Consider the following 25,894-nt stretch of genomic DNA (forward strand, 5'->3'; position numbering starts at 1 on the left):
TTGTTGCTAAGATAGGCACTCAATTTGAAAAAGGTAGTTTGTATAAAGTGTTTATTTTAATCAGAACACGTCTCATTCCAGTGAGGATTATTTTGCAAATACATTTTTATGGTTTTGCCCCATCAGTTCGAGGGATTCTCAAGCTCATCGTGGCTCAGATATAGTGAGAGATGGTTGACATTTTGCCATTATTTTGCAGTTATGCTGCAGGTGTGGCAAAGCCACCAAGAGGCTCTTGCAGTAATGTATATAATTGCCTTTAACAGGGGCTTGTTACCTTTAAGTGTTTGCTCTGTATAAACAGCGCGGGTTCGGTAAAATGGTGATCCAGCACGATGACGTCATCACCCAGGTCACGTGACGTTCCCAACGGCGGGAAATGTGATGACGTCATGACGTCAGAGGAGAGAGGCGTTCCCCCTCTGTCCTCGTGGAACCAGTTGGTGTACAGACCTGTATAGAGTTTCTCCTGCGTTTTTATTTGTAACTTTTACTAGTGCATTAAACCACGTTTGGTTAACTGCTAGTTTCAGTCTCCGTACTTTCGTTAGGAGTTCAAGCACTCCTACACAGGTACAGTTTGGGGGTGGTACCCACTGCAGGCCAACAGCAAAGTTATACTGCCAGTTGTGTACTCCTCTGTAATCAGGGGCAAGTTATCATCAACGTCAAAGTAGTCACAACACATATATACAGACTCGAGATTTTCTTTTATTAGAAAAGAGCCAACTGTTCTCTCCACTACTTACTTTAAAAACTTGGTGATTCATGTGAGCTTTTTAACGTTTTGTTCTACAGTTTAAAACATTTACTTCATACTGGTTGCTGTTATATGCAGCTGGTATGCAAGAAATGATATACATCTACCTCCTTGAAATGGTCTTATACCTGAAGCCAAGAACCAAACTCATGCCAGTTTGGCTGCAGTTGAACCACATATTCTGCATCACTGTGAAGCCCAAAATCTTTCACAGCAATACAAGGCATGCAGTATTACTGCCCTATTAGTTACTGTACCATACACTATCAAATGAAGTCACGCTGATTTTTTACAAACATTTCCTCCAACTCCATTACACCCCCAACATCCCAGACATGGTATACAAATCCAAAGATAGAATATTCATCAATGTTTCACAGGAGGACTATTTCTCAGGTTGATCCATGCTTAAAGTAGAGCACCAAATATAAATTACACAGAAATATTTTCTCATCCAAATGGTATGTTAAATAAAAATCTTTATTTTACAACACACTTTTTTGAAACACCAATTCCAATGAAAAGTCGAAGAATGTGCAACTTTATATCCCAGAATATGAACCTCTGGCAACGGAAGTGGATCAAAAAGACAGACTTATCCAGTGTAAAGAAAATTACCAGAGGTCAACTTATTTACTGCAAAATCACTTTCACAAAAACTTGTTTGCAAATTAACAGTGCCCTCACCAGGGAAAGAGCAAAACTAAAACTTCAGTAGCATCCCAAGTTAAAGTATTATATCCAATCATTTTCTAGTTTTCCCCACAGTTAGTGAACACTGCAGTATTTTAACTTGTGGAACAGACATATATGATATTTGAATTATTGCATATTTTACAAGCACATCCTTCTGTAGATGAAAGTTTGAAGTGTAGTAATGGTACGAATTATTTTGATACCTAGTTTAAAATCGCCAGACAATTTTACATGTGCAAATTTGATGTAATTAGCATAATTCATAACTTCCCTTTAGCAGAACAAATATACCTTGCAATTTTCAAAATATAGGACATGGTGTTTGAGCTAATGGGGAGGAAACTGGTCAATGGCAGTAGCACAAATCGAGCAGATAGCGAATCGGCCGTCCTTGTTGCACTGCACCTGATTTTCTTTTCCACGAACTTTTATCCGTCTTTTGGATGAGACGTTAAACCAAGGCCCCGTCTGCTCTCTCAGGTGGACGTAAAAGATCCCAAGGCACTATTTCGAAGAAGAGCAGGGGAGTTATCCCCAGTGTCCTGGCCAATATTTATCCCTCAATCAACATAACAAAAAACAGATTATCTGGTCATTATCACATTGCTGTTTGTGGGAGCTTGCTGTGTGCAAATTGGTTGCCACGTTTCCCACAGTACAACAGTGACTACACTCCAAAAGTACTTCATTGGTTGTAAAGCGCTTTGAGACGTCCGGTGGTCGTGAAAGGCGCTATATAAATGTAAATCTGTCTTTCTTTTAACTTCAGTGGAAAAGATAAATCAGGGATGGTGTAAAACAGGCTGCCAATCCTCTATCCGCACATTTTGCACTACAGCCGTTGACCAATTTCACCCCGAATCGGTTTTGCAATTGATCAAATTTGCATACTTAATTAAATCTCTTCAGAATCAGAATCTTCTATTCTGGCAGGGATAAGATACACAGTCCAAGTTTCATAATGGTAATATTTACACTTTAAACTTCCTGCTGAGACCATGGTGACTACATGTCTTCTTTCTCCCCTTTTCTATATCCTGTTACATAGACAAAGCAAAGCCCCTAGACTATATGGTAGTGATGTGACTGACTGTACCCATGCCAAGGTGTTATTACGCTTCACCATTCAGATTCTATTCTGAAATGAGTGTTAACCTCTAATAGTTTAATGTTTGTGTGTGTTCTTGTACACATCTGTGTCCAAACAGTCCTGGTTCCCATGGTATACATTTGTGAAATGTTCCTTACCATTTTTCACTCCTCATGTGAAGAACCTGAAGTTTCTAATAATGCTGTAGGCCCTTACAAGAATAGTTTTTGGGAGACATACAAAAAGCTATGATAAGAGGTATTGTTTGACAACATTTTATAATTTTTTAATGTTACAGATTGTAGATTAGGGTATCTCGGGAGTGTTAGTGAGCGGCTACACTTAGCAGCGTAATTAGTGGAAGTCATTCCTTCAGGTATGCACAACTTGAGTCAATGGCCCTTAAAGAAGCCTTACAATCCAAACCTTTTGGCTATCTCTAATCAGGTAATATATAAATGACTGACAAGGAATCTCCAAACATTGAAGATAGATGGATTTTTCTTCTACCTGAGCATTGAGTCATTGGATAAATTGCACAGATGATTATCTAGGCAATAGTTCATTGCCTTTTTACTATTTCAAAAAAATCCCTGACCTTTACTGCAAGCCAACCTTCTTCCCTACAGAGTTGCAGCCAATGCAACCGCTCAACCCATTAAAGTCTACAACATGGATTCCCTGCATTTCGGTGGGGTCTGGAAAGATCCACTAGTGGAATACTCCATCTGTCTGGCCATGTATCACCCTGACTGTAATGGAGATGAATGGTGACAGCTGCAGCATCTACCTACACCCAGATGAAGTTCAGCAAGCTGTTTGATCAATACTTAAGTTACAATTTCAGGATCTTCAAATTAAACTTTGCAAACCCAATTGTGGTTGCGGGCTACACCAAAAAAAAGTTATTTTTTTGTATCAGGATTCTTGCTTCCTGTTGAGCAGACGCTCAGGAAAATTAGTGCCTGTATATGGGTGGAAGTAGATTCATGTGGCTTGAGTTGCACTGTTCTATGGACCTAGGAGATAAGCTGATTCTTGTGGCTGTCTGCACCTGTTACAGGCTCCGTCAGTGACAAAAGTACAGAGAAAATGCATTCCCATCATCAATGAGTGAACAAGTAGAAAGCTCTGATGAAACAGGACTTTAAATGGGAAGAATGGGCACTTCTGATAGGTAGGCTACGTAGAGCCATTGCCCAAAAGTACAAATGTCAGGGTGATTTTTTTCAGTTATGTATATGCTTCCATGCAGTGGTATTTTTTCACTCCACAAATTAAATTGGGAAAATGTAGGCTCTGTACAAGGAAACAGTTTGCATTTGTTTTTGCACTTGCTCTTATGAGAAAAAGGACAGAGAATATCCTTATGATAGCACCAAATTCGCATATATCCCACCGTCAGCATATTGGTGACTTGGTCAGCATGCCGGAGTTTGCTGCCACAAACTAATACAACCGGGAGCTCCTGTTTACAATACGCATTGGTGGCATTCCCTGCCATTAGTGTTGGGACCACCATCAAGAGGAGCAGCAGGTCCTGTTGCATTAGAGATAGGGAGAGAATGCATGGCAAGGGGAGTGGAGGGAGAGCAGAATGGATGGCAAGATTAGGGAAGAATATATGACATGGGGAGGGGAGAGCAGTGAAAGAGGAAGCAGAATGGATGACACTGAATGAGGGGGGAGGGGATAGCAGTGAGGGTGAGGGGGTGAAAGGGGAAAAATAAAATTGATGGCAATGAAGAGGGGGTGAATGGATGGTAATGGAGAGGTAAGGAAGGAGCAGAAACCGAGAGCAGCACTTTGGAGTGGGGTGGGGTAAAAATAAGGTAGGAGCTGGGATTGCCACTTTAGGGTTGGAGAGGATGGAGAGTGCCAGCATTAAATGAGAGGAAGTGAGGAGGGCGAGTGCCAGCATGAATAAGAGGACACGGTGCCCACATGGAGAGAGGGAAAGAAGTCAGGGAAGAGCACCAGCTTCAATGGGGAAGCGTAGAAGAGTACCAGTTTAACTAAGTTGGCTGGGGAGAAGGGAGCCAGGTTGAATTGACGAGGGAAAGGAGGAAGAGTGTAACTACTTGTTCTCACATGTCAGCACTGTTCTTGAGTGGTTAGCTGTTTTGGGGACTGAATCAGCTATTTTGAAGCTGTTAGTCAGTATATTTACACATTCAGTTCCTCTCCTCACAATAACACTGTTAGCAAAGGTCCATTTAGTGTCACAATGAAGCTACTGTTCAAAGCAGTAAAGATCTGAGTGCTGAATATACTGGGGCTAAAAGCACATTAAAGTCTTCACTTCTAGATACATTGTCAGTTGGTTACTGTCTGCTTCAAGTACTCTGAGGCTGCAGTTAATTTACAAAGTCTTCAGAGCTGGAAGTGAAGACTTTAATGTGCTGAATTGTTGACTCAACTATGTATCGTAAAAGTGGCCATAGAGATACACCAATCCAAACAAATTCATAGTTACAGCTATAATGAAATCGTATGCTTCGTAATACAGAACATTCTATACAACTTCATAACAATGAGTGACATTGTGATATCACAGATTTAACAAACACTAACAGGCATTAGCTCAGTCCGTTATCCAAACACAAGTTCATTTAGACAGCTGTCAATGCCACTTACTAGCCAACCGACAGAATTGAAGTAAAATAGACCTTATGAAAGTCTTTTTGTATAGTGTCTCGTAATATTCTCTAAATAGAAGAAAATAGATATTATCGTGTAGAAATGTAATTTAATCCCTGTGAAGTATTGAATTAGATAACCAAGATATTGGGTGCTTATAATATTTATTATGGCTGTGTTGTAGGTAAATACGTGTTCTATAATAGAGCGGATGATGGAGCTGAAGACTGATTCGATACCAGAGAGTTTCAGTTAGCCAGAGTCCCTTTTACCAGTAATGTCCTGCACTGGACTGCCCTACAGTGTTACAGTCACTCTGTGAACCAGAATGTGTCCCACTGCACACTCGCTGCCTGCTGATACATCCCCGGTATGTCAATTCTTCTACATATTTCAACTTTTCTGCCAAGTATACGAGTAAATAAACAGAAGAAATGATAACTTCATGCACCAGCTCTGAAGACATTGTAAATTAACTGCAGCCTCAGAGTACTTGAAGCAGACAGTAACCAACTGACAAACTGGGTGTACAATAAAGTATAAATAAGGGGGAAAAAACTAAAACTATTTCTTATTTCTTCTTACAAAGTGCAACAGTTACCTTCTAAAGGATAATGTTCTTCGCTATATCCTTCTCTGCTAAATTCACCAGCTGATCCCTGTAAGACAAAACCCAGAGTTACGTCACCTTCAGTATAAAGTACAGTAATAATTTTGCATTTTTTTTAAATGAAGAAAAATACAGTAATGTTCAAACAGTTCTTATTAAAAATGAATACAGGCGTGCTGTTTTCTTATAACAAGAGCTATAAAAACTACAGAAAGTCAGCAAACCCACTGAACATACATCATATGAGCAAGTATAGGTTGGTTCTCAATGCTAATTACATGGCAAACATTGTTATATTATATATAAATGTTTATATTTTCAGGCGCCCAGTTTCACAGGAGAGGAAGCACCTTTATGTGGGATCAGGGGGGATTGGCAGGGGAATAAGGGAAACAGATCCTGCAACAGTCTATCACTCATTGACCAAGTTTAAAAGACAAACTCTGATTGAAACTCAACAACCATCACAGATACTAGTCCAATAGATTAATGCAGGAACAGAATGGTTTTCTTCTTAACCTTCCCCCACAACAAAAAACTGTGTACTTTGACAGATACGTGGAAATGGAGGGATGGGGGGAGACTTTAACCCATTGAAGCCCACTGGTTTCAGTTAGATTCCTGCCTGCCCATGGCATAATGAGGTCACAACAATTTTAACTGCACGGGGTGGGGTGGGGGGGGTTGAGAATTCATGGTGGTGGGAGGGGAGGGGAGGGGGGGGGGGGCTAAACTTTTCTTGTGGGGAGCAGCGCTCCTGGCCCCACTGAAGAAAGTTAGAAAAAAGTTACCGTGGACTGTCTCTTCTGACTGGAGTTTAGCTATTAGGATGGAAGCAGACTCTAGGGGGTCAATTTTAACTCTGGTGCAGGGAATTGGCGGGTTCCCCGAATTTAGTGATTCCCACACGATTGTAAATGGGTCTGTGAGATTGATGCAATTTTAACTCAATTGGCCAATTGATTTCCAGCGTGTGGGAAGCCTTGGCAATTGAGTATTTCCAGTCAGAAAGTCGCAGAATATGACGTCATCATTGCTGCTGCTTTTAAGGTCCACAGCAAGCCTTGCTTTCTCTGCAGGCTCCCAAGCTTCACCATTAAGATGGCACAGGAGCCTGCAGGAGCAACGGCCAGCGGGAGGGCCAGATCTGCCCCCAAATTTGATGAGGCTTCACTCCAGGCATTACTGGATGGTGCTAGGGCCCACAGGGAGGTCCTGTTCCCTTCTTCAGGGAGGAAGAGGCCTCCCAGCCAGACCAAGGCTGTGTGGCTACAGGTGGCAGGTCAGGTCAACTCCTTGGGGCTTACACGAAGAACGTGGTTGCAGTGCAGGAAAAGATTCCATGACCTTCTTCGCACTGGAAAAGTAAGTACTGTATGAAGTCTCCATCACCCTCAATCTGATCCCCATTGCCTTTCCTCACCAGCACTCAGCTTTAGCAATCTCTTCCTGCACATCCCACTGGACACTCACATCCATGCACCCTTACCCATTCCCTCTCTCTCTATGCTCACAATCACAGAACTATGCCACCATGCAGCCCTCACACTCCCTCTCACTCTGATGCTTTGAACACAACTGACTGCACACAGGGAGGGCCCTTGGTCTTGCAACCTCACTCCATCTTTGTCTCCTTCTAAGTATCTATGCTATGCAATCTCTGCACTCACTCCTTCATTCTCACTCAACTTCCACTTGTCTCCCTCATTGCAGGAAAAGAGAGCTCACAACAGGAGAGTGTGAGCCAGGAGAGGAGGAGGGCTGCCCTCAGTAGCCCAGCTCACCCCCTGGGAGGAAGGCGTCCTGGAGATTGCCGGGGCTGACCGAGATGTGGAAGTTGGGGAAGGACAGACTGGTGCATCCCCGCAAGCTGGTGACAGAATAGTTTTCCATCTCTCTCATTGGCATTGCATGAGTCGCTGATAATGATTCTGAAGCTACATCATATGGACTTATGATCATCTGCAAAATGCAATGTGCATGTAACCTTGGCATCACATCTCTAACTTTTTCCTTGACTCCCCCACAGGACCATCGAGAGCCCCCGTCCCCAGTGTGCAGGAGGAAGAGCCTGAGATGCCAGACTCCTCAGAGGAATCTGCAAACTCTGAGGGCGCAGCGTCAGCAGAAATAAGCGCACCCAGCACCAGCGCAGACACTCGCACCTCGGTGGGACCTTCGGGACATAGAGCAGAGTTGTCACCTGGTGTATCACAGCTCACAAGTGAGCATCAGCAGATTGTGGAGACAGGGACAGCAGTGGAGAGTCCTCGTCGGAGGGCGCAGGACTCTGCCAGCTCGGCTCAGCTGCATGTCGACCCTCTGCCTCTGGGTCCATCCGTAAGATCAGAGGTGATGGAACTCCATGCACAGATGCAGTAGTCTCTGGCTGGTTTTGTCTCCAGGGTCAGTGCGAGTGTGGAGCGAATGGAGGAGTCCATAGCGAACATGAGCAGAGCCTTTGTGGAGTCAGTGGCGCATGAACTCATCAACACGGAGAGGATGGCTACCTACGTGGAAATGATTGCTGCCTCCGTGGTAAGGCTGGCTACGGTAGAGGAGAGGAGGGCTACGGCCATGCAGGAGGTTAGTCGCCAGGGTATGGAAAACATGGTGAGTGTTCAGAATAGAATGACATCTCTTGAGGAGCGATGGGCATCTATTGAACAGAGAAACCAGACCTACCTTCATGGAAGTCCTTCTGAGTAGGACTGCCATTGTAGATATGGGTCCCCATGGCCCCCCTGATGTGCAGCAAGCTGCTCTCAAGCCACTTGCAGGCACTGAGGGGGACCTGACCCATGAGAGGGAGGTTGGTGGCAGACCTCACGGAAGTGGGGGCTCCTCTCCAAGCGCACACACTTCCATGCCACTGCAGAGCCCTCAATCAGAGCCCAGCCGGAGTCCACACCCAACAGAGATAGAGGTCTCAACCCCATCACAGCCGCAGGAGCAGCAGACTGCTGGCGAGCCCTCACAGGCTCGCCATCCCAGAGGATGCCCGCCAAAGGTGTCGAGACAGGAGCAGCAGGAAAGTGAGCAAGGGGCCTCCACATCTGCTGAAGCCACAGGGGAACCACTACGTAGGAGCACACGTAAGAGGAAAATAAAGCACAAATAGTCACAAGGGTAGTCACTTGGGTGAAATGCTGTGTATTTTGTAAAAATGTCATCAGTTGTTTGTTTTTCATAAAAATTCTGATGGCAACCTCTGCAGTTGTGGCGTGTGTCATTTTGCGAATGGGGCTGGAGGTCCTCTAATGCCAAGAGGGGAAGGGAAAAAAGGCCTCCCATGCTTCTGGTAGATGCCTCAGTTGAGGAAGCGCTGAGTGAGGGTGGCGAGAGGGGTCTCGCAGGAGGTCACACTGGAGAAGTGTGTGAGGCTCCAACCTTCCACAGGTGTGGTTAGGCCTAGTAAAAGTTGCCCCAGACCTGAGACAACAAAGTCTTGCCACCTGCAAATGATGGCTGATCAAATATCCTCTTTAATGTTGGGCCTGCAGCTGATAGTCAGCAAGCCAATAGTGTTCACGCCAGGTTTCGCAGGTGTGATCCCCACCAGGCGTGTTTTATGTGGGAAAAGGGTTAAACAGGCTGTTAAAATGGGATTATAAAGGCCCATTAGTGCTGTTTAAGGGCCCTAAAGACCAGTCCTGCCATTGCAGGCGGGACTGATTCGGGGCCATCAGACACACTTAGGTTAAAATGGCGTGGAGGCGGGAACCAGGCCGGGGGGGGTCCCGACCCCCAGGTTTTGCAATTTTAACCCCCCACATGCCTAAAAGCCCGCCTGTCGGCAGCGTTAAAATCGAGGCCTAGGTTTGCAAATTATGTCACAATGCCTGCCACCCCTCTCCTTCACCCCTCTCTCCAGCACCCTCTCTCCCTCGCCCTCTCTCCCTCTCCATCTCCCTCGCCCCCCTCTCCCTCGCCCTCACCCCCTCCTCCCTCACCTGCACCCCTCTCTCCCTCACCCTTACCCCTCTCTCTCCCTCACCCCTCGCTCCCTCGCCCACGCCCCACTCTCCCTCGCCCGCACCCACTCCCTCACCCCCTCTCCCTCACCTGCAGCCCCCTCGCCCTCGCCCGCACCACCCTACCCCCTCCCTTGCCCACACCCCCATCCTCCCTCGCCCCCTCTCCCTCTGCTCTCTCCCTCACCCGCACCCCTCTCTCCCTCGCCCGCACCCCTCTCCCTCGCCCACACCCCCCTCCGTCACCCCCTCGCCCGCACTCCCCTCTCCCTCGCCCTCACTCATCTCGCCCTCGCCCCTCTCCCTTGCACACCTCTCCCGCACCCCCTCTCCCTCGCCTGCACTCCTCTCCCGCCTCTCCCTCGCCCACACCCCTCTCCCCTATCCCCGCTCTCTCGCACTCACCCCCTCTCCCTCATCCCCTCTCCCGCACCCCCTCCCTCGCCTGCACCCCCTCTCTCCCTCACCCCCTCTCCCCTCTCTCCTGCACCCCCTTCTCCCACACCCCCTCTCCCTCACCCACACCTCCCTATCCCCTCTCTCTGACCCCTCGCTCCCTCACCCGCACCCCTCTCTCCCTCGCCCGCACCCCACTCTCCCTTGCCCGCACCCCCCTCCCTCACCCCCTCGCCTGCACCCCCCTCTCCCTTGCCACCCTCTCCCTCCTCTGCACCGCCTGCTCCCAGGCCTGCACCCCCTCTCCCTCGTCCTCACCCTCACTACTCTCGCCGTCGCCCCCTCTCCCTCACCCGCCTCTCCCTCGCCAGCACCCCCTCTTCCATGCCCGTACCCCCTCTCCCTCGCACCCCTCTCCCTCACCCCTACCCCCCTCCATCGCCCGCACCCCCCTCTCCTGCACCTCACCCCTACCCCCTCTCTCTCGCCTGCACCCCCCTCTCCCTCACCCACACCCCCCTCTCCCTCACCCCGCTCTCCCTCGCCCGCACACCCCTCTCCCTCGCCCGCGCCCCCTCTCTCCCTCACCCCCTCTCTCCCCTCTCTCCCTCACCCCCTCTCCCTCGCCCCTCTCTCCCTCGCCCCTCTCTCCCGCACCCCCCCCTCTCCCTCTCCCACACCTCCCTCTCCCTTCTCTCCTCACCCCTCTCTCCCTGGCCCGCATCCCCCCCTCCCCCTCCCACACCCCTCTCTCCCTCGCCCACACCCCCCTCTCCCGCTCTCCCTCGCCCACACCCCCTCTCTCCCTCTCCCCTCTCGCCCGCACCCCCCTCTCTCCCCTTCGCCCGCACCCCCTCTCTCCCTCACTCGCACCCCTCTCTCCCTAGCCCCCTCTTTTTCCTCCAACTTCAAATTACTGCAGTACCCCAACTCCCTCCACTCCACCATCAGAGATCGAGCTTTCAGCGAGTATACTCAACCTCTAGAGCTTTCTTTCAAAAAAACTTGGCCTTGCTACTTCTGTCAGTCTTCAAAAGCCTTTTAAAAACCCATCTATTTGCCGTTGCTTTCATCTGCCCGGACCCAATTTCCTTTAACTCCTGCTCTTAGTCCACCTCTTCCCTTATAAGTGTAGCTCAAGATGCACTTTACTTAAGGGCCACTAAATAAGTGTAAATTGTTGTTGTTATTTACTCCACAAATGAGTGAAGTAGGAAAGTCCACCATCCATGGTCAATTTTGAAGCAGTTCCTCAACAAGAACTAATTAACCCTGTACAAGTCCCTCTAAACATTTAATGGGTGAAGATCATACCAGCCAGAAAGTCCCACATTTGATTCCTGGCCATTTCTGAGCTAGCTGATCTCAGCCAGGGCATAATTTGGGAGATAAGAGTTGGCCTCGGGGCTAGGAAAGGAAGAAAAAAATTCAGCTAGAGTTTGCACTCAATCACTAATGAATGGCTATGTGTGTAGATAATGTCTGAGATCAGAAGCCGGCTTGGCTGTGATGCTCTCCACAGCTGAATAGTCTGCTGACACTCATCATCTTGGCTTACACATGAAAAATGGCCATTTGGGGAGATACCAGAGGGCTGTTTGCACCTGTGGAATCATACTCCAGCCACAGTTCGCAACTTCAGAAGACGAGGGGGGGGGGTGGGGGAGGGGGGGGGAGGCGGGGACACCCTGTACATATCCCTGAAATCGGAGAGAAGGGAGAAGAAATAATATTTCTTCACTTCTCTTTAAAACACTTTTTTTTCCCCCCCTTTGAAAGTCTGAAGCTTAAAAACTGACCACTGTTAGAATGCCATAGAATATAAACACATACCTCGCTTCCCACACTAAACTCCCACAAACCAAAATGTACAGTTCCTACTGGATCATCAAGGACTGTGGATACATTCAACTACCCAGATTTCCAGGAAAAAGACATACCTTCACTACTAGACTACTGAGAATACAGGAACATTCCCACTCTAGACTGGCAGGCAATAAACTCATATTCACTGCTGGCCACCTAGGAATACATCAAATATATAAACATTGCTTCCCCTACCAACACCACCACCACCAAACTGCCAGGGGTGAATAGATAGTCACTTCTAAACCACCAAGAAATGTAAATGCACCCCCCTCCCCAGGCTGCCAGGGAATGTATGTTATACAGACATCTTCCCCACAATGCTATCATGTGCTATCCTGTAAATGGTACATTAAGAGTATGACTGTGCCTCAGAAGGTAGGATACCAGTTTGCACCCAGCATTCTCTGCACAGATCTATCTTTGATGCCCCAGTCATAGGCACTAGTTAGATTGAGGGACAATGTATTGCACACATGCAGACAGGTTTCACTGTATATACATTTATAATTCACTATTTTCTTTGATATGGGATGATACATTTAAATCTAAACTTGTCCAAACTGGGCCAAATGTAGGCATCTGAAATAAACCCAAAGGACCACATCGGAGTATTCCACTAGGATTGATGCTGAGCTACTTGTACCGTCCACCTAACAACCTGAAGGAGGAGCAAATTTAGCCAGTTTAAAGCACCATGGTCTCCAACTTTGGAGACGTCACTTTATAAAGAGAAATGTTATCACAAGAAATTGAGATTAAAATGTGTAGAATAGATAAAGATGATCATCCACATACAGTGAAACCAGTCTCAAACTCAGTGATTGAGATTTAAACCACCTATTTCTACAGGTCAGTGTAGTTGCCAATGGCTGTTAAAGGGCTCCCAGCTCCTGACTCAAATAGTTTCCAATGCAGCTTTAAACATTTTCTTTCGTACTGTCAAAACTAAAAAGCAGCCACAGAAATTACAAACGGCAACAAATACTGTCTGTTTCTTAATGTTTTACTTTTGTTAATGTAAAAATTGCATTAATACCCAGAGCAAAATATTATGTAAAAGAGAACAAGGCAGGAATTTGATTCGGTACAAACAACAACTTGTATTTTTATAGCGCCTTTAACGTAGTAAAATGTCCCAAGGTGTTTTACACGAGTGTTATAAAACAAAATTTGACACGAGCCACATAAGGAGATATTAGGGCAGGTGACCAAAAGATTGGTCAAAGAGATAGGTTTTAAGCAGCGTCTTAAAAGGAGGAACGCGAGGTAGAGAGGCGGAGAGGTTTAAGGAAGAAGTTCCTGAGCTTAGGGCCTTGGCAGCTGAAGGCACGGCCACCAATGGTGGAGCGATTGAAATTGGGGATGCTCAAGAGGCCAGAATTAGAGGAGCGCAGAGATCACGAAGGGTTGTGGGGCTGGAGGAAATTACAAATCTGACCACAACTCATTTAATGGCCAAGGCAATGTGAGCTGGTAGCCATGTTGTTCAAGACAGGTTTCACTGTACAATATTTTAAGAGCTCCCCAATGGAGCCGTTAAAAATGTTCTGAATCAGAGCAGGTCACTGGATTTTCAGCTAATGGCTTTATGGCAAGTGGGAATAAAAAATGAAGCATGGGGGAGGGGAAGCCTCACCTGGTATGGTAGGAGCTATGGCCTCGATTCCCACCAAATCTCAAGAACCGGAATGCAGAAACTGTAACCAATGAGGCAAGGACAAATCTCCCAATCAAAGTGTAAATTTAATGAATGTCACAGCGAGGAAAAGAAACTCCAAGCAGCTCCCTAATGGCTCAGCTACTTTATCCAGTGAGTAGCTGAACTTTACAGGCCAAGGATGTCTCCACTGTCTGTGCTGCGTTAGGTGATCTCAGCGGGATGCTGGGAGAGACTCTGCAACTGGGCGAGGACAGAATCAGACACAACTGTTCTGTCTAACGGCAGTTAATAATCCTGCCAACTCTCACTATCAAGACTCACACATAAAAGATGGCCAGTTGAGCGAAATACTGGAAGGTAACACACACCTGTGTACTGTATTCTAGCAGGGAGCCAATGCCTTTAGGACAGGAGGTGAAGGGAAAAAATTGGCAAAAGAAAAATCCAAAGCCTTTACTCTTCTCTGTCTCCAGAGCCTGAGCAGCTGACGAAGTAGCCCCTGCATCCAGAGATGTAAGCACAAGATTCTGCTTCCAACCAAAGCAACTACTTCTCCCAGACAGTGCAGAAAGATTCAGAAGTATACCTTCTTTCCCAAAGTCTGCCTCACCAAATCCAAACTAGGAACCCCCCTAATGCTCACACCAACAACTAGCAAGCAGCCTCTAATCTTGGAAAACAGTGACAGGATCGGACAAAGTCAACATGGATTTACAAAAGGTAAATCATGCTTGACTAATCTACTGGAATTTTTTGAGGAGGTAACTGGTAGAATAGATAAGGGAGAACCAGTGGATGTGGTGTATTTGAACTTTCAGAAGGCTTTCGATAAGGTCCCACATAAGAGACTAGCGTGCAAAGTTAAAACACATGGGATTGGGGGTAAGGTACTGACTTGGATAGAAAACTGGTTGGCAGACAAGAAGCAAAGAGTTGGAATAAACGGGTCTTTTTCCAAGTGACAGGCAGTGACTAGTGGGGTACCACAGGGATCGGTGCTAGGACCCCAGTTAATCACAATATATATTAATGACCTAGACGAGGGAGCTAGATGTAATACCTCCAAGTTTGCAGATGACACAAAGCTGGGTGGGCGTGCGTGCTGTGAGGAAGATGCAGAGAAACTCCAGTACGATTTGGACAGGTTGGGTGATTGGGCAGATGCAGTATAATGTGGATAATTGCGAGGTTATCCACTTTGGTGGCAAAAACGGGAAGGCAGATTATTATCTGAACGGCAATAGATTGGGAGAAGGGGAAGTGCAACGAGACCTGGGTGTCCTTGTGCACCAGTCACTGAAGGTAAGCATGCAGGTGCAGCAGGCGGTTAAGAAGGCAAATGGTATGCTGGCTTTCATAGCGAGAGGATTCGAGTACAGGAACAAGGATGTCTTGCTGCAGTTGTACAGGGCCTTGGTGAGACCACACCTTGAGTATTGCATGCAGTTTTGGTCAACTTATCTGAGGAAGGATGTTCTTGCCATGGAGGGAGTACAGTGAAGATTCACCAGACTGATACCTGGGATGGCAGGAATGACGTATGGAGAGCGATTGGGTCGATTAGGCTTATATTCGCTAGAGTTTAGAAGAATGAGAGGGGATCTCATTGAAACTTATAAAATTCTAACAGGACTAGACAGACTAGATGCAGGAAGGCTGTTCCCGATGGCAGGGGAATCCAGAACCAGGGGTCACAGTGGTGACCCTGTGGAGAGTGGTGAACCTGTGGAATTCTCTACCACAGAAGACAGTTGAGGCCAATTCATTAAATATGTTCAAGAAGGAGTTAGATATATTTCTTAAGGCTAAGGGGATCAAGGGATATGGGGAGAAAGCAGGGACAGGATACTGAAATTGGATGATCTCATTGAATGGCAGAGCAGGCTCAAGGGGCCGAATGGCCTACTCCTGCTCCTATCTTCTATGTTTCTATGTTTCTAATCAACAAAATGGCAACCTCAGAAACTCCCTACTCAGGCGGGTAACACCACCAGCAGAGGATAATCCTACAGGACTGACGAGAGTAACACAGGACAGCTACATAGAGCCCTACTAGGATCAACAAAGGGAGCCAAGCTCAAATACACTAAACTACAACAAACTGACAAATTCTCCCTACACACACCCGACTGCTCCGACTACAGATGACAGGTTGTAACTAACCATTGTAACGCCACTCAGCCACAGTGGGCTGGATTTTGTGAATGGAGGCGAGTTGGAGGCGGGACAGCTGCTTGTCGTGTCAATGTCCCACCTCCATCCTCGCCTGACCATTCAAAGGGATTTTCCCCTGATTGAGCTTGTTAAGCCCACCCTGTAGGCTCAGCAAGCCAATTAGGGAAGAAGTCACTGATAGATCACGTCAATGTTAGACGTGCTATCTGTCAAGACTTCTTGAAAGAAGAAATGACAGCATTTGACAGCTCTGTGAAACTGTAAAACACTGTCATTCTCTGTAGTTTGATGAGTCTTTGTGGTGAGGACGCAACAAACATTGAAAATAAGCAAATGTCAGATGTCTGATGGATCGGAGGGTCCATCAGCCATTACCTGAAAATTGACAAGGTGGATGTCCGCTCTCCCGATCCAGCGCGGCTAAAGGCTATAGAAGGGAAAAAAGGTAAGTGAACACTTTTTAAACTCATCACTCACCTTGCATACTTACCACTCCACACTTGCACCCATCACTCACCTCTACACCTTGCTTCCAGGTGCTTCCGACCACTGCAGACCTCCTCCACGTCTCCTCCAACCCGGCGGGGTTCTCCGAGGTCGGGAAGCCTTCACCTGTGAAGGTAAAATGGCACTAATCCTTTTTTCTGCCTGTTAACTACCTGTTAACAGGCAGTTAAAAAGATTAAAAGCCTTTCCCGCCTCCAGGAGACGGGACACGAAGCTGCACATCTTCCCACCTCCTGGCAAAAGGGCACGGAGGCGGGATGGGGGCGGGTTTGCCATCCGCCCCCACTTTCTACGAGTTTACGGGCTGTCCCGCCTCCATGCCCGCCTCCTCGGGGCTTGGAAAATTCAGCCCAGTAAGTCTGTGAGGGTGACCGATTGTTGAATATTAAATGCAAATGCAACGAACGACTCGCATACAGGAATTGGTGGGCAGCAAGCACGTGTGGTAAAATGGTTAAAAAAAACCCAAAAGTGACAGTCCCAGCCCAGCAATTCCAAAACCTCGACAGGCACAACTTCAGAGATTTGGAAACTATCCTAGCCCCACACACCAGGTAATTCCCAGCAGCCACACAACCATACCAACAACCCTAAGTGTGCTGTAAGTGCCATGTGACCAAACCCTACAGCAATTGCACAAGATCGAAGTATCTATACTCTTTTCGTAAAGAAAATAAAGGACAAAATGGCAAAAAGCAATAACCTTATCCTGAAATAAAGACAGAAAATGCTGGAGATACTCAGCAGGTCAGACAACATCTGTGAAGAGAGAAACATAGAAGATAGGAGCAGGAGTAGGCCATTCGGCCCCTCGAGCCTGCTCCGCCATTCAATGCGATCATGGCTGATCATCCAGATTCAGTACCCGGTCCCTGCTTTCTCCCCATACCCCTTGATCCCTTTAGCCTTAAGAAATATATCCAACTCCTTCTTGAATATATTTAATGAATTGGCCTCTACTGCCTTCTGTGGTAGAGAATTCCACAGGTTCACCACTCTCTGGGTGAAGAAATTCCTCCTCATTTCTGTCCTAAATGGCCTACCCCTTATCCTTAGACTGTGACCCTTGGTTCTGGACTCCCCGACCATCGGGAACATCCTTCCTGCATCTAGTCTGTCCAGTCCTGTCAGAATTTTCTAAGTTTCAATGAGATCCCCTCTCATTCTTCTAAACTCCAGCGGGTACAAGCCCAATCAACCCAATCTCTCCTCATACGTCATTCCTGCCATCCCAGGTATCAGCCTGGTGAATCTTCGCTGAACTCCTTCCATGGCAAGAACATCCTTCCTCAGATAAGGCAACCAAAACTGCACACAATACTCAAGATGTGGTCTCACCAAGGCCCTGTACAACTGCAGCAGGACATCCTTGTTCCTGTACTCAAACCCTCTCGCTACGAAGGCCAACATACCATTTGCCTTCTTAACCACCTGCTGCACCTGCAGGCTTACCTTCAGCGACTGGTGCACAAGGACACCCAGGTCTATTGCCATTCAGATAATAATCTGCCTTCCTGTTTTTGCCACCAAAGTGGATAACCTCACATTTATCCACGTTATATTGCATCTGCCATGCTTCTGCCCAATCACCCAACATGTCCAAATCATCATGTAGTTTCTCGGCATCCTCCTCACAGCACACACGCCCACCCAGCTTTGTGTCGTCTGCAAATTTGGAGATATTACATCAAGTTCCCTTGTCTAGATCATTAATATATATTGTGAATAGCTGGGGTCCAAGGACCGATCCCTGCGGTACCCCACTAGTCACTGACTGCCACTCGGAAAAAGACCCATTTATTCCAACTCTTTGCTTTCTGTCTGCCAACCAGTTCTCTATCCAAGTCAATACCTTGCCCCCAATCCCATGTGTCTTAACGTTACAAGCTAATCTCTTATGCGGGACCTTATCGAAAGCCTTCTGAAAGTCCAAATACACCATATCCACTGGTTCTCCCTTATCTATTTTACCAGTTACATCCTCAAAAAATTCCAGTAGATTAGTCAAGCACGATTTACCTTTTGTAAATCCATGTTGGCTTTGTCCGAGCCTGTCACTCTTTTCCAAGTGCTCTGCTATTACATCTTTTATAATGGACTCTAGCATTTTCCCCACTACCGACATCAGGCTTACCAGTCTGTAATTCCCCGTTTTCTCTCTACCACCTTTTTTGAATAGTGGGGTAACATTAGCTACCCTCCAATCCATGGGTACTGTTCCAGATTCCATCGAATGTTGGAAGATGATCAGCAATGCATCTACTATTTCTAGGGCCACTTCCTTAGGTACCCTAGGATGTAGATTATCAGGCCCTGGGGATTTATCGGCCTTCAATCCCATCAATTTCCCTAACACCATTTCCCTACCAATACTGATTTCTTTCAGTTCCTCCCTTTCATCAGACCCTATGTTCCCCGACATCTCTGGGAGGTTATTTGTGTCCTCCTTTGTGAAGACAGAACCAAAATATGTATTTAATTGGTCTGCCATTTCTTTGTTCCCCATTATAAATTCCCCTGATTCTGACTGCAAGGGACCTTCGCTTAACTTCACCAATCTTTTTCTCTTCACATATCTATAAAAGCTTTTACAGTCAGTTTTTATCAGAATGACCTGAAACATTAACTTTGTTTCTCTCTTCACAGATGCTACCTGACCTGCTGAGTATCTCCAGCATTTTCTGTTTTTATTTCAGATTTCCAGCATCTGCAGTATTTTCTTTTTGTACCCTTATCCTGCTCAGTTTAACAAAATAAAAGCAAACATTACACTTTCGGCCACCTACGCTCTCAACTGCAATAAAAACCTTTAATACAATTCAGTTACATAACCTAAAGTGTGATTTATAACCATTTGCAAGTCCGAAAAAGTCAGCATTCTGGATACTGAGTGCAGTGGTGAAGCCGTGCACTTGGCACAGTTACATCAGATGGCACGCTGCAGCAAGTGCATTTCCTGCCACCGCCCTGATCACTGTACAAAGGAGGAATCAGTAACTTGGATCTACATGCATGACCCGTTGAAAAGGATCAGAAAACTGGACTGATAAAAGAATTCAGTTTGTAAAGCACGCCTACAGATTTATCGAAATCCTCAGAAAAATCAGGTTCATCACTGATAAGATTATTACAATCTTCTGTAGTCGCTTGAGGTTGGTCCCACAGGCTCCTCTCACTGGGTGGTCAGCACTCTGATGTGAAAGACAGTGAGTTGACCTGGATTCTTTAATGTTTGAACTCTATGGGGCTGTCATTTAAACCAATAGTGAATGTTTATTAATAGGATCATGGAAAAACTACTGACACCACATATACATTTCATTTCTGAGACGATTCAAGTAGCACGCAGTGGGGATACTGTGACTGCAGGCCTCTATTTATGAAGGATGAAATTACAATAGTTAAATCTATCTCGGCCACATGCAAGGACTGAACAGCAGAACACGTTTAGTATCTTCTCTTTTTCACATTCCAACAATATTTCACAACAAGACTCACGTACAGAATTCCCATTTTACACTAGTTTAAGCAAAGGTTAGACACATGTATAAAATGGAAAAACACAGCCATATTCTCTCATCTATTTCTTCACTGAAATTCATGAACAGAGGAAAAGGCAGCCCATTATCTGGTTGGAGAACTGACCAAATTTAAAATCTAAGAGTTTGTGCTTCTAAGTGCAATACAAAAACCTTTAAATATTTAAGACATTTATTGTACAGGTATGCATGATAAAATATGCTATATTAACTGACAATTTACTTACATGCAACATAATTGCCCCAGCCTCCAAATATTTTACATACAAGATGAAATGCGTAAAAACAAGGGACTACATTTTCCTCCGTTCACTATTAGTGAGAAAGTACACAAGTAGAAGGCAGGAATTACAAATGGAGCAAAATATACCCACTGATGTTTTTTTTAAGAAAAGCAGGTGACAGATTCAGCTATAGAGCAGAGAATAGGAAGGATGCATCTACAGCACTAGAAATTAACCAAGCAAGTTAAAATGCTGATGTCTCCTTTAACACTGGCATTTGGTGTAGATGAAACCCTTCTATAAGGCTTTGGAATGCTTTCAGCAGTGACCTTTTCTTTTGCATTGCCAGAGAAGACAAGGAGTGAGGCCAAAATCCAGGAAGACACATTAGCTTAACCATGGGGGGAAATTTTAACCTCACCTGCCCAGCAGGAACCGCCCTGGAGCCTCTGTGAGCTGGCCGGTTGCGATTTTAGTCAGTATTGATCCCTCAACCAACATCATTAATAAACAAATGATCTGGTCATCAACTGATTGCTGTTTGTGGGGCCTTGCTGTGCGCAAATTGGCTGCCGCATTTCCTGTACTACAACAGTGACTACGCTTCAAAAAGGAATTCATTGGCTGTAAAGTGCTTTGGGATGTCCTGAGGTTGTGAAAGGCGCCATAGAAACACAAGTTGTTTTTCTTTTAGAAGAGTCCCATTTGCCATGATAAACATAGTGAATTTAGAATAAAAATCAAGATAAATGAACTTCATCTTTTTGGTATGTTTTGTTTAACAAATTTTCTCAACTCCCAGTTCCTAAAAGTTCTAACTGTTCTAAATGCCGACTGATTCCTATGTGCAAATTTGCAGAACGAACATTTGGCCAATAATCCAAATGCTCACTGCAATTCAGCTCTGTAACATCAACATAGCGTGAGAGAGCTCAACAAAAAGATCCAACATTCTTGTAGACTAGCCTACACCAGAGAACATTTCCTTAAATGGAATGTTATAACAAAGGTGAGGGCTTATCACCTTTTTTTGATCTACTAAAATTCAGAGTATAATTTTAGTCTGTAACTGATTTCACTATTTTATTTATGTCTCATTCCCTAAAAGTTAACAGATGTGGCACAGCAAGGTTTAAATAAAGTTTCCTGATAGCCATGTGATCCTATAAGACTTTAAAGGCAGCATTAGAATTTAGACCATGCACCAACACATTGAAACTTCAAGCACAAGGACTTAAGTAGATTATATGGTTAAAATGCTGAAAGAGTCTGCACCTTTTGACTCCCAATAGCTTTTATTCATGACATTGTTTCTTTAAATCCTCCAAGTATGATAAGAACCTTTATTCTCTACTAATAAAGAATGAGCTACAGTCTTCTGACTCCGATTTTAACTCCAAGTGGGTAACGAGGGAAGTTGGAAACTCTGACCAAGAAATGAGGCTCGGACTATTTTAGCCCCTGGGCCTGATTTAAATCCCGTTCCGGACAAAAAGCCGACAAGAAGCAGCGGAAAGTTGCAAAGCCCAGAGGCCTCCCACCGAGACCAGGTAACTGGCTGCATCGGCGGTCAGGGCTGGCTCTGGGCAGGTGCCCTTGCCGCCTGCTCAGTAGAGAAGGTTAAAATTTCAGAACGGTGAGTTCCTAGCAGCTTTCCGGCAGGTAAATAACTGCTGCAATTTTAACTGCCCACCTACCGGGTATGTATAGGGATTGCACCCGTACTTCCTCGAGTTTCTCTTGACCATATAGCCAGGCGGGTAGGGTTAAAATTGCCTTCTGTTTTAAGTGTTATAAAAATGTTACCTAATTTACAAAGAAGCAGATTGAAAGTATGTCAACTGTCTCCGTGTCTAATGGTGCTGCGTCAGGGGAATCCAGGTCTTGCCATATGGGACACTGAGCAACTCAAGATGTGCAATACTACTAGTAAAATAAAGCAGACATTTTTGGAATCTTCAATAAGAGGCAGCCACAAGAATTTGTTGAAAAAAATGGATTATATCTGTTTTGTGTCACTGTGATCAGACTGGCAGATGTGCCCATTTCCTTGACTTAGCTATCAGTACTCCATATTAATGAAAGATTGATGACAATACATGGACTATCTCCTAAATAGATTTACACAATAGGCCTACTGTAACCTCCATAATCCTCTTCTGAAGCACCTCAGTAAACCACTTGCCAGATTTTAATTTTATCCTAATCCTTGTGTCCTTTCCATCATCTATAAAAGGGCTTTAAAGGTTAGTTATGACAATCCAGTGCAAAACCTAACCTACCAATGATTGGTACCCATTGTTCAAGCTATTTCTGTTCAATGTTTGTGCACAAGCACTACAGCAGGTGTGAACACAGAACAGAATTTCTCCAAATACTGGTGGAGAAAAAAGATATGCGCCAACTGGAATTGGGACAAATATTACATTCCATGTCTAAATTCACTATTCCCCTTTCTTCTAGTAAGCAAGTACTGTACATCTTGAATTGCTCAGTGTCCCATATAGCAAGGTCTGGATTCCCCAGATGCAATACTCTTAGACACTGAGACAGCTGACATACTTTCAATCTGTTTCTTTGTAAATTAGGTAACATTTTTATAACACTTAAAAGCAACTGTTATTTTAACCCTTCCCGCCCAGCGTAATCTGGGTAGGTGGGCAGTAAAAAAAAAAAAAAAAAAAATCGCCCAAGTTATTTACCTGCCGAACGCTGCCAGGAATTCACTGTTCCGAGTTTTAACCTACTGAATTTACATACCATGACTGAATTCACTGTTTCCCTTTTTCCTAGCAAGCAAGCACCGAGAGCCCCCAAGTTACGCAAGCCTCCAAGACCTACTGAAGAGGGTTCTAATTGTCTGCATCTTTCTGGCCCCAATCTGAAGAACAGACTTCAAAAAAAATCAGAGAGGTGGACGCCACCACCCAATCATGAACATAATGGCTTGTAAGAAGCATTATCACCACTGAAGAGTGTTTGGCAAAGCTTTGCAATGGTGCTTGAATATCATGTGCATGGCATCATCCACGATCCACGATGCAGCAATGTTGTTTGAATTACCAAGTGCTTCACAAAAAAAAATTATATATAGCACTAACAACAACCGTACCACGATAGCTCCCACTGAACCAGATACCATCTCTGGTGATGCATGCACTCTCGCAGCCAACACGGCTATCCAAAACAGAATGTTTGCAATGATCTGTTCAAGGACTGAGCCTACCTGGAAACTTCCTGAGCAGACACCAATCAATGCATGTTGAATTAAACTTTTAAACAAACAAAGGGAAAGTCAGTCATTCAATTTTCCCTGTATCTGTAGTCCTATTCCGTGTGTGCAAAACAAAATGCCATAGCCAGGCAACATGCATCACACCAATTAGGAATTACTTTGTACGCATAATGCGCTGCACCATACTGGAGAAAACAAATTCTTTGACCTGCACAATCATGAAAAGGAACACAGAATTTGCACAGCATAGGGAGAGGCAAGGCCTTTAATATCTATGAATCATGTAATATCGCAACTCAAAACCATCCCACAGGACATGTATTTGTTTCCATTTACAGTCACCACACGCATCGTCTTTCTAACTCTCAGCCAGAGACTCCAATTCAACAGCATGGGAACTAGAAATAAATGAATGAAGCACAGCCAAGGTAGCTAGGCGCCTTGTTGGAAATGTGCCCGTTTCTGAGGTGCTGATAGGCTGGCATGCTTTGATATATATTGGCAGATCAATGAAAATTATGTTGTCACGTACAGTACAAGGCTTTAATAGCCACAGGCTGCCATTTGAAATAAACATTAGTGTGGTTCTGAACAAACATACACTGTAAACAGGACTCATTAGCTTCATTTCTACCCAGTGTGAAACTACTTCTCTTCACACTCGGCAATGGACAGAGCAGTCAAAATTGGACAGTCATGCCATATGCCAAAACAAACAAGTTGCCTCTTGTCACATGGGTGACAGAAGACAACTAAGTAACATTAATGTAGTTCTCTTCTCTCCTTTTTCTCTTGTCCCCTTCTGCCCATTTTCTTTCCCTCACCCCAAACTTCCCTCCCACTGAAGGGTGGCAGACAGCAAGAACTCTTTGGAGGACTAACCCAGTATCTCTAAAACCTGTGAAAGATCTCGATGGAAACTATATGGTCAAGAGAAACTCAAGGAAGTACTGGCACAATCCCTATACAATGGCCCAAAAATTCGGGTCAGGGGCTTCCCGCGGGTGCAGGCCCCGACCTGCACTTACCTTGCACGCCGGCAGTTGAGCTGTAGGGCCCCGTGGAATTACGATCCGGGGCCCGGTCCAGCTGCCGGCGCGCTGTGCTTGCGTATCCCAGGGGCGCAGTTAGTTCGATGCGTCCCCTGGGATCACGTGGGCCATGGGCAGCCAATCGGAGCAGGGAATGCTCCATTCATAAGTCTGACAGGAAGTGCTGTCAAGACTTATAAATACTACGGCCCCAAAATAGCACTAAACCTTCAAATAATTTTTTTTAAATCACATTTTTTAAATAAACTATAAATTACATGAAATAACTATTTTAAACAATAATTTAATTTTTTGGAAAAAAATGTTTTATATTCTAACGGGGCTAAAAATAAACTTACCTTGCTTTAAAGTATTTAAAAATAATAAACCTGTGGAAAAAATGTTTTAATTTTAATTAATTCACCACTTACCTTGTAAAAAGCAGGCCTTACGCCTGCTTTTTACATTTCTAACTTCTGCAGGCTTACGATCCCGGAGAAACCTGTAAAAAAAAACTAAGTTTGATGCACACGCACAGCCTCCCCCCACGCACGCGTTCGACCTCTGAACCCCTTCGTTCAGAGGAACAGAAGTGCCGGTTTCCCGCGCATGCGCAGTGCATGCTGGAAACCGGCACTTCCATCGGGCTTACGGGTGAGTACCCCGTGCGTACTCACCCGTGGAGACCCGAAGTTCTGGGCCATAGAAGATTGCAACTTTACACATGAAGCTCCTGTTGAATGCAGGAGAGTTGGTAGGTCTGGTGGAGTTGCCATGATTTATACTTCATATATCACAGGAGTTATTCTGTCACTGGGAATGAGGAAGATAAGGCACAGATTTTCTGTTCTGATCGAACTGTGCATCACATCCCATTTTATTGGTTTTTTTTTTAAATGGGCTCTAATGGCCAGATGGATATGCTGATCACTGGTTCTCGGGTGGAACACCAGTCTGACGCCCATACAAAGCGACAGTAAAAGGGTAATAGAAGAGAAATGAGGTTGGTTCACAATAGAGCTGGTGGGAATACAGTAGGCCTTTTTGCGTGCGCTGTACCATTGTTTGTTCTTCGTGCCAGCTGGATTCAGGCTGGGTCACCAGTCCTGTTGCCAGGCAGAAATTTTAGTATAGTCTGCTGGAGAAAATCTCACTGGTGAGTGACCAAGGCATTAGGGCACAACTATTTTTTTCTTTAAAAAAAAAGGTTTTCAAAACAGATTCTTAAAGAGGTAAGAATCCAATAATCTGGTCAATGTATTAAAAAAAGTTCATTTTGATAAAGGAATAGTCACTGTACTCATCAAATGTTCTCTGGCATTACACCAAAATCCTGAACAGCATGGCAGTGAAGGTAAACCACAGTAGCACAAGCTGCAATTACGTTAACATTACATAAAATGTTCGCAATGGTCTGGGCCATTCCAAAGCCAACACTGAAATATCAATGTGGCGCCAGGGCAGAAGTTCAAACCCAAGGCACTCAAC

At 45.2% G+C, this 25,894-nt stretch overlaps 1 protein-coding gene across 3 annotated transcripts in view; it reads right to left on the minus strand.

Annotated features, from left to right (window-relative positions):
* Nucleotides 1-25,894, minus strand: part of nkd1 (NKD inhibitor of WNT signaling pathway 1) — a 103,733-nt gene that overhangs the window by 38,985 nt on the left and 38,854 nt on the right. For all 3 annotated transcript variants that reach the window (XM_085991459.1, XM_085991461.1, XM_085991460.1), the window contains one exon: nt 5,788-5,845. In XM_085991459.1, the coding sequence (XP_085847585.1) occupies nt 5,788-5,845 (58 nt within the window). The remainder of the gene's footprint in view (nt 1-5,787; nt 5,846-25,894) is intronic.

This window comes from Somniosus microcephalus, chromosome 6, assembly GCF_052327205.1.
Source record: "Somniosus microcephalus isolate GS21.2 chromosome 6, FLI_Smic_1.0, whole genome shotgun sequence".
Taxonomy (NCBI): Eukaryota; Metazoa; Chordata; class Chondrichthyes; order Squaliformes; family Somniosidae; genus Somniosus; species Somniosus microcephalus.